This window comes from Leucopleurus acutus (genome assembly GCF_964270905.1).
Source record: "Leucopleurus acutus genome assembly, chromosome: 20".
Classification (NCBI taxonomy): domain Eukaryota; kingdom Metazoa; phylum Chordata; class Mammalia; order Artiodactyla; family Delphinidae; genus Leucopleurus; species Leucopleurus acutus.
Genome location: NC_139162.1, coordinates 50,173,329 through 50,189,206, shown reverse-complemented (window position 1 = coordinate 50,189,206; position 15,878 = coordinate 50,173,329). Strand labels below are relative to the sequence as shown.

The window sequence follows — 15,878 nt, the reverse complement described above, 5'->3', positions numbered from 1 at the left end:
CAGACCCTGGGTCTTCCAGAAACCACGGGGCGAAGTGCCCAAGGGCCTGTGTGCCTCTCCCCACCCCCAACTCTCGGCTGGGTGAGGGGCCCCTTGGCTTTACCACGGTCTCCCCCCTCCGGACCGGACCACACCGCATCCTGTTGGGGCCCTGCCAGAGAAGGAATCGGAGTCTGGGTTCCCACTGGGAAGTCCCGCGGGGTGTGATGCAAGGCCTTCCCTGCCCCCCAGGCAGATAAAGGCGCAGAGCCAGCCTGCAGCTGCTAGCCATCTCCGCGCGCCCTGCCTGCCATGACCCGCCGCTGCGCGCTGCTCGCCTGGGCCCTCTCCGGCCGTCCTCAGCCTCGGAGCGGCTCAAGAAGCCTCGGTAAGCTGCATCCCCATCGTGCCCCGCAGAGAGTGGAAGGCCCTGGCGTCCGAGCGCAACAAGCGCTAAGACGGGCCCGTGCGCTACGCGGTGGTGTCGCACGCAGCGGGCAGCGCCTGGGACACCCCGGCCTCTTGCCTAAAGCAGGTCCAGAATGTGCAGCACTACCACGTGCGGACGCTGGGCTGGTGCGACGCGGGCTACGAGTGAGTGAGGAGGAGAGGCAAAAGCTGGAGACGGGACTGGAGCAGAGGGAGGAGCGCGGGCCCAGGAGACCGCAGGGACCCTGTTCTAGAGCCGCCTGGCCGACACCCCGGGCACCTTACTCAACCGCGCAACATCTTCGTTTGTCCCCAGGGTCGCCGCTTAGGGCTGGGCGTGTGCAGGCAGCGCAAAGATGCTAGGAGGAGGGGAAGCAGCTGCAGTCCAAGCTCTGCCCCCAGAGGAACGGACAGACTTTGCCAATACACAGGAAGATATCCTGTGCACTGGATTCCCTTGGTAAAGTCCGGTGCCTCGTTAAGCACCAGGCCGGGTTGCCGTCCCAGCTCCATTTACTGATGGCTGAGCCCTGGGGCAGGCATTCACCCTCTTTCAGCTTCAGTTTCACCTTCCTCCTCTGCAAAGTCAGGGGGGTCGTGGCCCACCCCATCACTAAGCCAGCCAATACCACTTAGGACACCGCCTGGTGTGCAGTGGGAGCCCCCAAATCCATGGACTGTTGGCGCCTATTACTATGTGCCAGGCTGTGCGCCATATGCTGGGACGGGGGCACAGCCATGAACAGTGTGAATCTAGCCCAAAGGGATTTAAAGACCAGCAGGCAGCGACAGGTGAGAAACACGCAAAGTCAACAAGATGAATTCAGATGGTGAGAGAAGCGATGGAGAACAGGAACAGAGTGACTGGCGCGGCTCCGGCACACGGGAGCCGAGAGAAGAGTGTGGTGAGCTGGGGGTACAGCAGAGGTAGAGGCCAGGAGGCTGAGTGAGTGGGTCATTCCTGAGGGACAAAGGTCAGGGTGGCTGGAGGTAGCCGGGAAGAGTGATACGAAATGAGGAAGGAGTTGGCAGGGGCCGGATGGCACAGGGTCTTGTGGGCCATGGGGAGGACCTCCGTTCTACTCTAAGACAGGAGCCACGAGAGGGATGTGAGCCTGCTTGGATATAAGAAGCTCCCTCTGGCTGCAGTGTGAACAGACTGTAGGGGGGTGAGGGCAGAAACAGGGGCAGGGATTGGTTGGATCTGCCTCTGGGGCCCATGCCCACCAGCTCCCTTTCCAGGGTAATAGGCTGGGGTCCTGCATACGGGCTTCTATAGCAAGAGACTCTACTGGTTCTCAAGCCTCGGTAAACACCAGAATCACCTTACTGGAAACGAAGGTCCCCAGGCCCCACGCTTAGAGACTGCTTCAGTAGGGCTGGGGTGAAGCCAGAAAGCCTGAGGACCTCGCTTGGAAAAACCTGGACGCCTTCAAGGGTATCCCCAGCTCTTCTGGCTCAAGATTTTACAATTCAAAGGCTCCAACTTCAAATTATTTTTCCAAAAGTCAGGCGCTCCAGTTCTAAGCGTTTCCCTGAAGGAACGAAGAGCAGAGCTTGGCTCCACAGCCTCTGGTCTAAATCACTTTATAGAAAAGCAAACTGAAGTTTGTTTCTCAGATTTTAGGATTCAGAGTCTGATCCAAATGTTTGGAATCCCCCTTCCTTGTCGCATCTTGTTCGGAGCCTCAGTTTCTTCACCTGTAAAATGGGGCTCCTGACTGCCCACCAGGTGGTGGGGTTTGAAGTTTAAATTAGATGCACCCATTCAGCTAATGTACAGAGAGTACCAACTGCTTGTGCCAGATGCTGGGGCTGTGGCAGGACCATAACCGGCACAGTCCTGGGGGGTCGATATCACTATGGTATTTCTAGTCTCTTCAATCCAGATTCTGAGAGTCTGCCTTCCCAAGTGGCAGATTCAGGACCAGTATTAGAGTTCCCACATTCTGCGCATCCTTGGTGACCTTGTGAGCCAGAGGACCGAGGTGACAGATATCGCATCTCCAAAACGCCAATCTTCTGGTTAATTCCAAATTTGTGCCAAATCAAACTCGCTCAAGCAGGACGTGTTGAATGACTGAACCTGACAGATCTGCTGCCAGGATTGGAAACCTCAAAGAGGCAGACGCTGGGGCTCCAGGGTTTGTGTCTGGTTGCAGCGCCAACCCTCGAGTCCCTGATCCTGTCACTCAAGTGTACCCCAGCAGGGAAGAGGAAGCAGGAAGCAGGCTGGGGAGAGGGCAGAAGAGCTTCTCAGTGGAGAGTTCTGAGAAGCATTAGTGTCCAGGACGTGACCTTGGGTAAATAATCTAAGTCTGCTTCCTCAGCTTAAAGTGGGGATGACAACAGTGCCTGCCCCCGAGGACTGCACGCGACAATTCAGCAAATCAAGAGCTCAACCAATCCTCCAGGGAGGCAGGAGAGAGCCAGACCATGTGGGTGGGAGTCACGGAGACCTGGGTGAAAATCCTGACTCCTCACGGGGTTGAGGATGCAAAAAGGCGCATGTAGAGCTGTGCTTGACAAATGGCAACGGCCACGGTCATTGTTCTTACTGTGGAAGATGAGAGGATAGGAGGAGGGTGTTGGGGAAATTGTGTGTGATTGACAGGGACAGGGGCGGGGCAAGCAGAGGACAGGGAGGGAGCCCCCGCCCCCAACCCGGGGAAGCCCTCTGTCACTCATCCAGACCACCCTCCCACCCCCACAGCTTCCTGATGGGAGAAGACAGGCCGGGGCTGGAACACCTTGGGCGCCCACTCAGGTCCCACCTAGAACCCCATATCCCTCGGCATCTCCTTCATGGGTAACTACGTGGGTAAGTGACTGTCCAGCCATCAGCTAGGGGGCTGACATGGAGCCCGGGGGTTGGCACCGCGTGGTGAGTAGTTGCTGGGAGGCTCTGCCACCTGGAAGCTCTGTGACCTCGGACAAGTGACTCTGCTTCTCTGAGCCTTGTTTCCTCTTTTGGATAAAGACCATTTGCAACCACATGGTTTCAGTGAAGATTAGTCTGTCTCTATAAAAGTTCTTAGACCAGTCCATGGCACCTAAGAAGTGCTTGATAAATGCCAGCTATTGCTGCGGCTCGGCTGGGGAGGTCTGGGGGCAGATGAGGGCAAATAAGCAGTAATCTTGACAGCTGACACTTGCTGAGGGCTTACTCTGTACATAAAATAACTCTTTTGATTATCCCACAGCCCTGTGGGCAGGTGTCATTCTCCCCTTTCACAGATGAGGAAACTGAGGCACACAGAGGTTCTGTCATTCTCCCCTTTCACAGATGAGGAAACTGAGGCACAGAGAGGTTAAGTCACTGCTTGGTGGCGGCAGGCTGGGTTCTGGGCCCTGGCGGGCCAGCTCAGAGTACAAAATCAGAAGCACTACCCACACCCCCTCTGCCCTTCGAGGAAGCCCCAGCCTAACTCCTGCCTCTACCTCCCACAGATCGGGTGCCCCCGCCCCGCGCCATCAGGGCAGCCCAGAGTCTGCTGGCTTGCGGCGTGGCTCAGGGATTCTTGACTCCTAGCTACGAGGTCAAAGGACACCGGGATGTGTAGCAGACGCTTTCTCCAGGCTACCAGCTCTACGAAATCATCCAGCAATGGTCACACTACCACCGCGTGTAAGGCCCTGTCCGTCTTCTCACACACACCCCCACCCCATCAGAAACCCCACTGCCTCCCCCTCCCCCAATAAAGGCGAACCTCAAACTGTATTTGTGTCCCGCCATCCCCCTCCCCACCCTCTCTCTCCCCCATAAGATCCCAGCCATCGCCCCCCAACCTCCCAGAACTCTGACCTTGCTCAGAACCCAGAGGCCCCGACCCTGAACCAAGACCCCAGAGATCCCAGCTTGGAAGCCAAATCACAGCTCAGAACCCAGAGGCCCCAGGTCACAGCACAGGAATAACACCAAGTCAGCTGAGATGTCACCACCAGAAGCTCAGGGGTCCTCACCTCCCGGGCAGTAAGCCATGCGGCAAGACACCCCCTCTCTACCACACCGCCAAAGACATCCTGGGCAGCATCTCTGCTTGAACTCCTCTGGGGACAAGCTGCTCACTCCCACCCCTCAGGTCCCCCCCCCCCATTGCTTTAGAGAGTGCGGGAGTTTTTTCTGAGCCTGTACTCCAATCTGCCGCCCAGTCATAGGCATGGCCAGAAATACACACAGGTCCCAGTTACACCCCCTCCCCACCCAATCCTCATTCCTCCTCACTCCACCCCGACCCTTCAGTCATAAGCTGAGGGATCCCAAGGGCACATATGTTTATTTACAAAACACACTTACCCTCCCTCCCAGAATGCAATGCCTGCGGGAGACGTAGGGATTGGGGCCTCACACACCTGAGACCCCAACAGCACCAGGAGGAGCGGGGCCTGGGCGGGGCCAGGACACACCAGCCCCGTCCCTCACGCCGAATCCATCCGAATCCATTGGAGGGGCAGTAGTCTCTCTCTGAGGTCACGAGTGCACGTCCAGTCTGTTCATGTATTCCTGCAAGGCCTTCAGGCGGGCGTCGATTTCGGCCATGTCAGCTGCCTGGTGGTCCGAGCTGTACTCTGTGAGAGCAGGCGTGGCTGTGGGGGTCCGTGAGGGGCCCAATATCCTGCCCTCAGTAGCATCCCAGTGGGCTCTGGGGCAGGTGAGGGGGAGATGTGGAGTCCCAGGCTCACCTTTGATGGGGACCCAGCCCCCCGAGTCCGCCAGGCGTCTCTGATGGCGGCCGCGTTCCAGGGGCCTAGGCTTCTGCTGCTGGGGGTGGCAGGAAAGGGGGTCAGGCACCCTCTATGCCTGCCCCCCAAATCCCACCGGCAATTCTGAACCAAAGGACCTCATAAAAATTAAGGGTTGACACCTACTGAGTACTTATATGCAAAATAAGCTCCCTGTAGCTTCACCAGAACCCTCAGACGTGAATGCCATTACCATCCCCACTTAACTGATAAGAAGCTGAGCTACAGAAGCTAAGTAGCCACCTTGAGTCACACGGGTTCTAGGGAGGGGAAGCAGGTTTCAAGACCTGGCAATTTGAGGCCAGAGCCGGTGCTCCTAACCAGAGTGTCCTGCCCCCACCTCAGCCCCATCCTCCTCTCCAACACAAAGGTCTCAAAACACTGCCTCCAGGGCTTCCCTGGTGGCGCAGTGGTTGAGAAGAGTCCGCCTGCCGATGGAGGGGACACGGGTTCGTGCCCCGGTCCGGGGGGAATCCCACATGCCGCGGAGCGGCTGGGCCCGCGAGCCATGGCCGCTGGGCCTGCGCGTCCAGAGCCTGTGCTCCGCAACGGGAGAGGCCACAGCAGTGAGAGGCCCGCGTACCGCAAAAAAACAAAACCAAACCACTGCCTCCAGAGGCACTGCGGAGCCGCTTTTACAACCTGATCCCCTAGAATGGAATCATGGGAGAAAGGGCCAGCGAGCTTCCGGTGGTTTAACGCTGCCCCTGCCTCCTCCAAAGCCTGAGGAAAGACACTCACCGTATTGGACCCACTCCAGGTGGTGGGGCTGGGCGGCTTCCCCCGGCGACGAACGCTGAGAGGATGGAGTAATCAAGGACCAATGGGAGGGGTCTGTGGCACCTCCCACCTGGCCCTCTTCCTTGGTTTCAAGGCTCCAGCCTCCATCACCCAAGTTCCCCGCAAAAGACTGTTTCGAGTCTCCCCAGACACCTGTTTGGGGGCGGTCCCTTCCCCCAGCCCAAGTTTTACCCTCTAGGGAGGGATTCAGAGAAATCCTCGAACTCGCTGCAGGAGCTGGCGGACGAGTAGCGGCTGCGGAAACTGTCCACTAGAGGGAGAAGGAGAGTGTGAGCCTCTTGCACTGGCCACAGCCCCGCCCAGCTCGTCTGCCAGTCCCGCGCGCTCCGGCCCAGTTACCCGAGGAGCTGCGGTTTCGGGAGCGGTTAGCCGCGTCTCCTCGACCGGTCACGGCTGCGGGGGGCCGAGTTTGGCGAGACCAGGAGGTGGATGGACGGTCCCCGCTTCCTCCGCTGCCCAATCGGTTTCGCTGCTGCTGCTGCCTGGAGAACAAGAAAGGAGACGCCCACCTGTGCGCCCAACTAATTCGGGAAAGGGCGTCGCTGCGCCCCGTGGGTCACACCTAAATAGGGAAAAATCATGCGGAGACACAGACCAGGTAGGGGTGGGAGAGACAAATAAGCAGGGCGTGGGGATGGGGGAGGCTGTCGATCAGGAGAGGGGATGGAGGTCAGGCGGGAAGCAAGAGCAGGTAGGGGGAAGGGGAGAGATGGAGCAGGTGACAGGTGATGGAGTTGGGAGTTGGGGATGGATGGCCAGAGGGTCAGGTAAAGGGGCAGGGATATGGGCAGGTGAGGAGAAAATGGGCGCTAACTTCATCTTGATCGCTCTCTGCTTCTTCTCCTTGGCTTTCACAAAGGCTGTTGGGTCGAAACGGGGCACGCGACCACCTAGGACCGGGTGGGGGTGGGGTGTGGAGAGAAGAGGAGGCTGGAGTCATAGGATCACGCCTCCACAGTTCTAGTTCCATCCACCTCCTCCCACGGGCAGAGCAGGGTCGTCACAGACCTGTGGGCGAGGGCGAGGGGCGGCCAGGGCGGCCTTGACCCCGGCCCCCGCGGTCGCTCTCCCTGGATGAGGAGCGGGCAGCGCCACGGCCACGCGACGTGGAGCGCTCCCGAGACGTCGAAGCCCGATCTTCCCGGGCCGAGGGCGGCACCACCGGTGTAGTCCGTCTCCTGGGAGCACAAAGCCCACTGTCAGTTTCCCACCAGCGACGACAACTCCTATCCCAAGCCTCTTGCCGGACTGCACCATCTCCGAAACTTCAGGCCCATCCCCCATCAACTCCTAAACATTCACGTACTTACACAATCCTCACAGATACCTTCTCCCAGGGTCCACCCCTATCGGAGCCCCACAAACCACGCCCCCCCAAACCCATCTGTCACTTCCCTACAACCTAACACATCCTTTCACCAGGCCCTTCTCCCAGAGGTCTCCCACAGCTCCCTGGAAACCCTTCCCAATTTTTCAACACCCACCCCAATACATGCCAGCAAACATCACTCGGATACCCACATGCTTAGCCACGCCCTTTCGCTCAACTAGACCTCAGACCCCGCCCCTTTTCGGTCCCTATCTCCAGGTTCAGCCTCCTGAATGCCGCCTCAGGCCTGCCCATCTCTCTACAGACTCCGCCCATCGTTTTCAACTACTGCGTGTGTCCTTCCCTATGCCCCATGCAGTCCTTTAGGCCCCACTCATCCCTCCGTTAGGCCCACTCTCAGGCTCTACCCGCCCTCTCCACCCTACCTGGGCCCCGCCCCGTCACTCAGGCCCCGCCCAACCACGCCCGGAGCCCACCTGCAGGCGGGGTCCACAGCTCCAAGGCCCCACCCACCCCGGGCCGCGCCCCTCACCCCCTCTTGTACATGGCCAGCTCGGTGTTCAGCGTCTTCAGCCGGGCACGCAGGCTCCGCTCCGACGCCTTCACCTCCTCTAGCTGCCAGGAGGAAGAGGAGCGTAGAGGTCCAGACTGAAGCCAAAGTCCGGGACCCGCCGGCGCCCAGCCGGCCGCCCCGCCCCCTCACCTCCTTGGCCAGGCGGCGGCAATCCTGGCTTCGGCGGCCGGACCCGCGGTGCCCGAGGCCGCGCTCCTGCCGCAGCTCCAGCTCCAGGCCGCGCACGAGCCCGCGCAGCGCCTCGACCTCCTGGCGCGCCGCCCGCCCGGCCAGCGCCTCCTCGCGCGATCTGCCCAGCTGGGCCTCCAGCTCGCGCTTCTCAGCCGACAAGCGCGACACCCTGGGAGGAGGAGGTAGAAAGCGAATGCTGGGGCGGGGTGAGAGGCATGGTCCCATAATCCTCATTCCTCCACTGGGTTGGGCACGCACCATTTCTTGATCGGCAATTAGAGAAATGCAAATGAAAACCATCAAGAGATGCTGAGCTGATAGGAACTTTCTAAGACAGGGATCCAGCTCTCAACATCCAAACCCATCAGTCCCAACACCACCTGACAGTAGCAAATACACAGCCCCACAGAGGAAGGCACTGTCCCAGAAACCTGAATCTGATTAGCCTATAGGTTTAACAACCACTTCGCGGGAAATAAACAGAACAGGCGACCACGTGAACCATGGAGATAAAATCAATAAAACCCAGGGGCTTCCCTGAAGTCCGTTGAAGCTGGGGCACAAGCACACGCGCATTATACTACTGTCTACTGTGCGTGCTTGGAATTTTTCGCAATAAAACATTTTTTTAAATCCGTGGCTCCCCCGCACTCTCCAAGGAGCTTCCCCATTCGGTCCCTTCCAGCTGACTTCCCCCCTCCCCTCCTCTCCTCCCCCCTCCCTCTCCCATGGTGCTCTTTGCAAACGCAATTCCCTCCTCCTGAACCCTCTCTCCTCCTCCTGGCAGGAACCACTCCACTCATCCTCCAAACATCACATTCCCCCCCGCCCCCCCCCGCGGGGAAGCCTGCCTGCCCTCCCAGCCAGGCTGTCATGTCCCTCTATTCTCTCCTCTCCTGGTTCTCTGTACGTTTCCTTCCCGGCACCAATCATGGTGGAGCTGACGTTGATCAGTGTGATTATGTTTTCTGTCTTCATCCTCACTCCAGCTGTCTGGTCACTGTGTAGGAACTCGGGCTCTGTGGCCTGGCTGATGGCATCCAACTCTATTCCACTTCTTACAAGCTGTGTGACCTGGGGCAGTTTCACTTCACATCTCTGTGAAGTGGGATGATAATAATAACACCTACTGATAAGGCTGCAGGAATCTGTAAAGAGCGCTTAGACGTGTCTGGCACTGAGTGATGGCTCAGTAAACATCGATAGGGCCAGGCAGTGTGCCTGGCACACCGTAGGAACTCAGTAAATGTTGGATGACTGAATGAATGAATCTTGGAGTCTTCCCAAACTCCCTAACTCCAAGCTGGGAAGAGAAAGGTAAGAACCAACTGTCCAGTTGTGGATCTCAGGGCAGATGACGCCATCTTGTGGCCATCCTGGGAAACACATGCACACGCACCTGGAAGACTCGCAAGGTTCTCCAAGCCCCATGAGCTTGCACTTCTGGGAGGGGAGAGGTCTGGTCCTCCCAGGCAGCCCTGAGCGCTCAGTCCTGGGCTAGCAGCTGCCAGCAGTGCACAGTGGCTGAGGAACCAAAGGTGGCTTGGGCTGACTGCCTGGATTCAAGGTCTAGCCAGGCCATATTACTTCACTGTGTAACCTGGGGCAAATTCTCTAACCTCTCTGGGCCTCAGTTTCCTCCTCTATAAAATGGGGATGATAGTAGTGCCTACTTTGGGAGGATTAAATCAGTTAAATCATACAGCACTGAACAGAGTCCCTGGCACACAATTAAATGCTCGATAAACAATAGCTACTGGTATTATTATTATTACTACTACTAAAAATAGTATTAGCCCTCCCCAATGAGTGGGGCCCCCACCAGATGGAGAGTCCCAGTCAGCCCCTCCACAGCCCTCAGCACACAGCAGGCACTCGGTAAACATGCCCATCAGGTTCCTGTCACAGCCTCCCATAACACAGGCTCCCTTTCCTGCCTAACCCCATCTCCATTTGCAATGTCCTCGGGTGGGTATGTGATCAATGTCTCTCTGCCCCCTGCGCTGGCACTACACCATGGGCAGGGAAGGGGCCAGCACAAGAGAGGCGCTTGGGGAAGGTGGATTCAACTGAATAGAGCCCTGCCTCGCACCCTGTCTTTGCACATGCTGTTCCCTTTGCCTGGAACACCCCTCCCTTCCCAGGCAGGGTCAGGTCTCTCTCTGGACTCCCTCAGCCCCATCCATGGTGAATCTTCACTGTCTGCATACAGATCTGTCTCCCGCACTGGACTGGGAGCCCCAGGAGAGGACAGGGCCAGAATTATCTCGGTCATTGCTGTGTCCCCAGCACCATTAACACATGGTGGGCACAGAGGAGGGGCTCAGAATAAGTATTGGGGGAATGAGGGATGGCTGTCCTTCCAACAGTGCTAAGCATTGGGTCCCGCAGTGCATGATGGGATCTGTCCCCCCCAGCCCCAACCGCCCACCCCCACCTCCAGACTTACTGCTCCCGCAGATGCCAGATCTCAGTTTCCCGGCTGTCCCGAGTGTCCTGGCCATCCAGCCCTCGAAGGCGGCTCAGCTCCTCCTTTAGTGAGCGAATGATGCCCCGCAGGACCACAGGGTCTGGTTTGCCCTGGTACGGGAGGGGCAGCGGGTAGTGAATCCTGAGAAGGAGGATTAGAACCGTGGCATCTCAGAGGCCAAGAATCCACCCAGGAAAGGACATGTGACCATTTCTAGCCAAATACTACAGGAAATTGGTTGGGAGTCTTCTGGGAACACTTTTAGTTTCCTGATAAAAACAGCTGATACAATTAACAAGCACAGCCGTGTTCCATTTCCTCCTGCTTTGATATAGATGCAACGCCTGGAGAAACAGCAGCCATTTTGTGACCATGAAGAGATAAGGATGCAGTCAAAAAGCCAACACGTTAAGGATGAGGAAAAGAAGAACAAAAACAGAAGGAGCCTGAGTCCCTAACAAAACTGTTGAGTAGCAGCCATCTACCTAGACATCTCGTTATGTGATAAACTATTGTTTAAGGCACTGATAATGGTTATCCTGATACTTGTAGCCAAACACAATACTAAATGATATAACCCTCAACACTGAAGATTCCAAAGGCTAGACTTAAGCAACATCCCCACCTAGCCCTGGGTACCAGGGGTTCTTAAGTTCTATCCACGTCCTCTCCCACCTGACCACCAGCTACCAGCCTGGTGGGTATACTTGTACCCACCTGTCAAACTCCACAGAGTAGATGAGGATCAGGTAGCGCTTGGAGTTGAGCTGGGCCGATCTCGAGGCCAAGGGGCCTGGGCGGCCCCCCATCTTTCGGTTCCGCAGGGACTCCAGATCTGTGTAGGTCAGCAGGTCAAGGGTAACCGACTCACTGCTCTGTTGGAGAGAATGGGAGGAGCTGCCAAAGGACCCAACGTGGCCATACCCAGAGCACACAGCCCACACACCTGGGCCACGCCCCATTCATTCTCTGGGCTAGCTGGGCTTTTCCACCACTGAGGCTGGCGATCAAGATGACCCTGCCCCATGAGGGGCTGCCACAGGACATCATCAGAGGGAGAAACTGAAAAGAACCTAAATGCTCAGCCATAGGAGACAGCTTAGTGCTGGGGCTTCCAAGTACTGTCCACAGACCCCTGGGGGTCCCCAAGACCCTTTCAGGGGAGTCCATGGGGTCAAAACACCTTGCATAATAATACTAAGATGTCATCTGCCTTTTTTGCTGTGTTGACATTTGCACTGATGGTGCAAAAGTCATGGTGGGTAAAACTGCTGGTGCCCATTAGCAGAAAGCAAGCCAGGGGCATCAAATGCACTAGTAACCATTGTATATTCCACTGCCACGCAGTCTCTGCAGGGGGATGGGAAGGAGGGAGAAACACACAAATAAATAAATAACTAGATAAAAACACAGAAAATGAAACCTAGGAATGTCCTTGATAAACCTGTAAAAATTATTAATTTTGGGGGGGCTGCACTGCGCAGCTTGCAGGATCTTAGTTCCCCGACCAGGGATCGAACCCGCACCCCCTGCAGTGGAAGCGCGGAGTCTTAACCACTGGACCGCCAGGGAGCCCCAAATTATTAATTTTTTTGACTCTTGACCCTTGAGTGCACATATTTTTACTACTGTGTGTGACAAAATGGAAAGTACACATTCGGCTGCAAATCAAGGTATGACATTTTCTAGGAAAAGCACTTGTGTGATTGAATTTTGAGCTAATTAGCCACTTTTTCATGGAACACTATTTTTACTTGAAAAGGTACTGACAAAAACTACGGTTATTCAGTCTTCGATGTCTGGCAAGCATTTTCTCAAAAATGAACAAAGCAGGCCTGTCACTTCCAAAAAAATACAGCTAACGGTATTTGTTTTGCAACAATAAAATTCAAACTCTAAAGTGAAAATTAGAATTTTGGAAAACTTGTATCTGCCACTGTGTGCTTGATAGCTTCTCAGTGTTGAAAGGCTTTCCTGGACAGATCAGTGAGGATATTAACAAATATGACTTCCTGATATTGTATAATGAAATGTGTCAACATTTGGAAGATTTGCACAACTCCGTGAACCAATATTTTCCAAATGACCAATGCATGATGTTACAAATGATGCTACAAATGCATGATGTTAGAAAATGAGTAAAAGATCCCTGCAAAGTAAAGACACACCAATAGATTTTAATGTCATGGAACAGGAAAAGTTCACTGGGAATGGTCTCAGATTCCACACTGCGATAAACCTTTAAGAAACTACCACATGTCCAGTTTTAATGTGCTGGCAAGAGAGGATATGCACAATTATCTGAAAAAGCTATTAAAGGACTCCCTTTTTCAGCTATATATCTTCCCGAGGCAGATTTTTCTGCATGTACGTCAATCAGGACATATCACAACAGACTGCAGAAGCACATGAGAATCTAGCAGTTTTCTATTAAGCCAGACATTAAAGAGATTTGCAAAAAATGTTAAAAAAAAACCCCACTATATTTCTTACTAAATAATTCTGGTTTTGAAAATATTTTTCATAAAAAGGTTATTTAGGTCAGTAACAGGTTTGTTACTGTTATTTTTAAATGAATTTGTAAATATCTTTATATTTTTCTCAGTTTTAATTTACAATATGGCAAACAAATATTGATAGATAAAACCTGCATGAACAAAAGCTCTTTGGTGTCCTCAGCAATTTTTAAGAGTATAAACGGGTCCTGAGACCCCAAAGTTTTTTTTTTAATTAATTTTTATTGGAGTATGGTTGCTTTACAATGTTGTGTTAGTCTCCACTGCACAACAAAATGAATCAGCCATACACATAACGGTATCCCCTCCCTTTCGGACTTCCCTCCCATTTAGGTTACCATAGTGCATTAGGCAGAGGTCCCTGTGCTATACAGTATGTCCCCATCAGTTGTCTATTGTATACATAGTATCAATAATGTGTATGTGTCAATCCCAGTCTCCCAATTCCTCCCACCCCACCCCTTTCCCCCTTGGCATCCATACATTTGTTTTCTATGTCTGTGTCTCTATTTCTGCTTTGCAAATAAGAACATCTATACCATTTTTTCTACATTCCACATATATGCCTTATTATACGATATTTGCTTTTCTCTTTCTGACTTACTTCACTCTGTATGACACTCTCTAGGTCCATCCACGCTGGGACCAAAAAGCTTGAGAACCACTGGGTTAAATAAATCATGATGCATGGGTATACTGGAATACTAAGCAACCGCTAACAAGGATGACAAACTCAAAAGTTGTAATAATAATAAAAATAGACAATACCTGTATAGCACTTATTATGAGCCAGACACTATTCTAAGCTTTTTACATGTAATTCACTTAATCTTCATAACATTATGAAATGGGGACTACTATCATCCCCACATTACAGATAAGGAAACTAAGACATGGAGTAACTGGCCCACAGCTCCCAAGTAGTAAGTGCTAGTGATTACTGATTTCAGAGTCCATGATCCTGGCCATTATGCTATACTGCCTATAGATACCAAAATGTTAACAGTCTGAGGTGGGGGATAGAAACAGAATTTAGACTCTTACTTTCTAAGTCACACATTACTTTAATATCATCACAATTTTATGAGTGCACATTTTACCTGTAACCACAGAAATAATGTAGTTCACAGTTTTTAAATGATGTCTAAATAGCATCTATGTCACTCTAAGCTCCAACCTGCTTCTTTTTTTCCTATTAATATTTTTAACTATTTGACATTATGTATTTTTTTCAATTGTCTGTCTCTCCCACTAGGCTGTCAGGTTCATGAGGGCAGGAATTTTGTCTCTTTTGTTTAGTGCTGTATTCCAGTGTCTGGCACACAACAGATGCTCAGTAAATGAAATGAATGATTATCTATATCCACTGACATGACTAAATTTTTATGAATTATTGTTAAATCTTTTAAAAGGCTACAGAATACCTTGGGAAATATATCAACTATATAAAATTATAGATCTGCAAATACACACACATTCACAAGTGAATACAGAAATGCAGAAATGGCTGGAGTGATTTCCATCAAAATATTAATAAAAGGGACTTTCCCAGGGGTCCAGTGGTTAAGACTCCACCTTCCAATGCAGGGGGTGCAGGTTTGATCCCTGGTTGGGGAACTAAGATCCCACATGCCACACAGTGCGGCCAAAAAATATATATATATTTACAAAATATTACTAGGAGTAAGTATTGGGAATGGAGTGATTTTTACTTTCTTCTTTACATTTCTCTGTGACTTGAATTTTCTCCATGATAATCATTATCATTAGAATTACAATCAGAATAAGGTATTTACATTTTGGAAAGAAGAAAAGAAAACAATAGCCCTGTTCCTTCAATGAAAGAGAAGGTAGAGGGTCTTGCATACATCAGGTGGGCATCTACCCTCCCAGAGACCCAGGGAACAGACAGCTCCCCCAGCCCCCAACCCTGGCCCCTACCTGGGTGAGAGCCGACTCCAGCATGTTACAGAAGATGTTGAACTGTTTGAAGTTCCCTGTCTTGTGAGTCAAATCTTCGATGACTAGGTAGGGAGAAAAGTCCTTCCTGAGGTCTGACCACTTGGCCAGCCCAAGGGCAATGCACCCAACCTTTCCACCTTTCCCCAACACCAGTGCCTCTGGCCCAAGAGATGAGCCCTACACCCCCTCCCCAGCTTAGAGAGCTTCTAGTCAGGTAGAAGAGGCAGGTGGACAGGATCCTGACTGGCCTCATCTGGGAGAAGCTGAGCCCAGGGAAGGACAAGTGAGCCCACCCAGGCAGGCACACTCACAGCTGGCATCGAATTCGGCCCGCCACTGGTCGGCCGTCATCCGGTCCTCCACCTCCAGCTCTAGCACCTGCCCAGACACCATCACCCGCACGGCATGCTCCACACCCCGGAAGACGTAGTCCACCTGCAGGCCAGCTGGCTGGTCCATGGCCAGTGTCGCTGGAGAGGGGAATGAGACAGAGACCTGGAGGGGCTGAGAGCCCAGACTCAGGAGCTGGAAGGCCAGAATCCTGGTTCCACCATGTACCACCTTAGGAAAGAGACTTTGTCTCTCTGTGCCTCAATTTCCTCATCTGGAAAATGGGTACAATAATGGCACCTACCTCATAGAGCTGTCATGAAAATTAAATTGGACAATACATGTAAAAGCACTTGGAACTGTGTCCTGCACGTTACTATGCCCAATACACGCTGGTTAATAGAATATATGATTTCCAATAAGAGGATCAAGATTAATACTATTGATTATTAATTTATTAATCCTTATACTCATTATATATTTATTGTTTATTCATTTATTTAAACATTTGTGGAGAAAAGTCAAGCCGTAAAGGGAGACAGAGTACTGAGATCAGGCTGGGCAGAGATTTTA

General features: G+C 53.0%; 2 protein-coding genes across 3 annotated transcripts; one reads left to right on the top strand and one right to left on the bottom strand.

Annotated features, from left to right (window-relative positions):
• Window positions 1-291: 291 nt before the first annotated feature.
• On the top strand, window positions 292-4,040 carry PGLYRP1 (peptidoglycan recognition protein 1; the record flags this gene model as incomplete). Its single annotated transcript, XM_082861915.1, is given in 8 exon segments — window positions 292-330; window positions 332-433; window positions 437-573; window positions 3,122-3,139; window positions 3,141-3,183; window positions 3,187-3,229; window positions 3,859-3,968; window positions 3,972-4,040. Coding segments are annotated over 8 exon segments (561 nt in total).
• A 691-nt stretch (window positions 4,041-4,731) lies between these two features.
• Window positions 4,732-15,440, bottom strand: CCDC61 (coiled-coil domain containing 61). Of its 2 annotated transcripts, XM_082863350.1 has the most exons (13): window positions 15,287-15,440; window positions 14,955-15,037; window positions 11,215-11,372; window positions 10,477-10,638; window positions 7,986-8,196; window positions 7,815-7,897; window positions 6,961-7,130; window positions 6,767-6,842; window positions 6,292-6,434; window positions 6,124-6,202; window positions 5,893-5,947; window positions 5,092-5,170; window positions 4,732-4,977 (listed from the first exon to the last, which is right to left on the bottom strand). In XM_082863350.1, the coding sequence occupies exons 1-13, from the start codon at window positions 15,432-15,434 to the stop codon at window positions 4,880-4,882; spliced, it is 1,545 nt and encodes a 514-aa protein (XP_082719476.1). In that variant the 5' UTR covers window positions 15,435-15,440; the 3' UTR covers window positions 4,732-4,879. The 2 variants fall into 2 exon arrangements, with proteins under 2 accessions (XP_082719476.1, XP_082719475.1); XM_082863349.1 differs by having other exon boundaries at window positions 4,732-5,170.
• Between the last annotated feature and the right edge of the window lie 438 nt (window positions 15,441-15,878).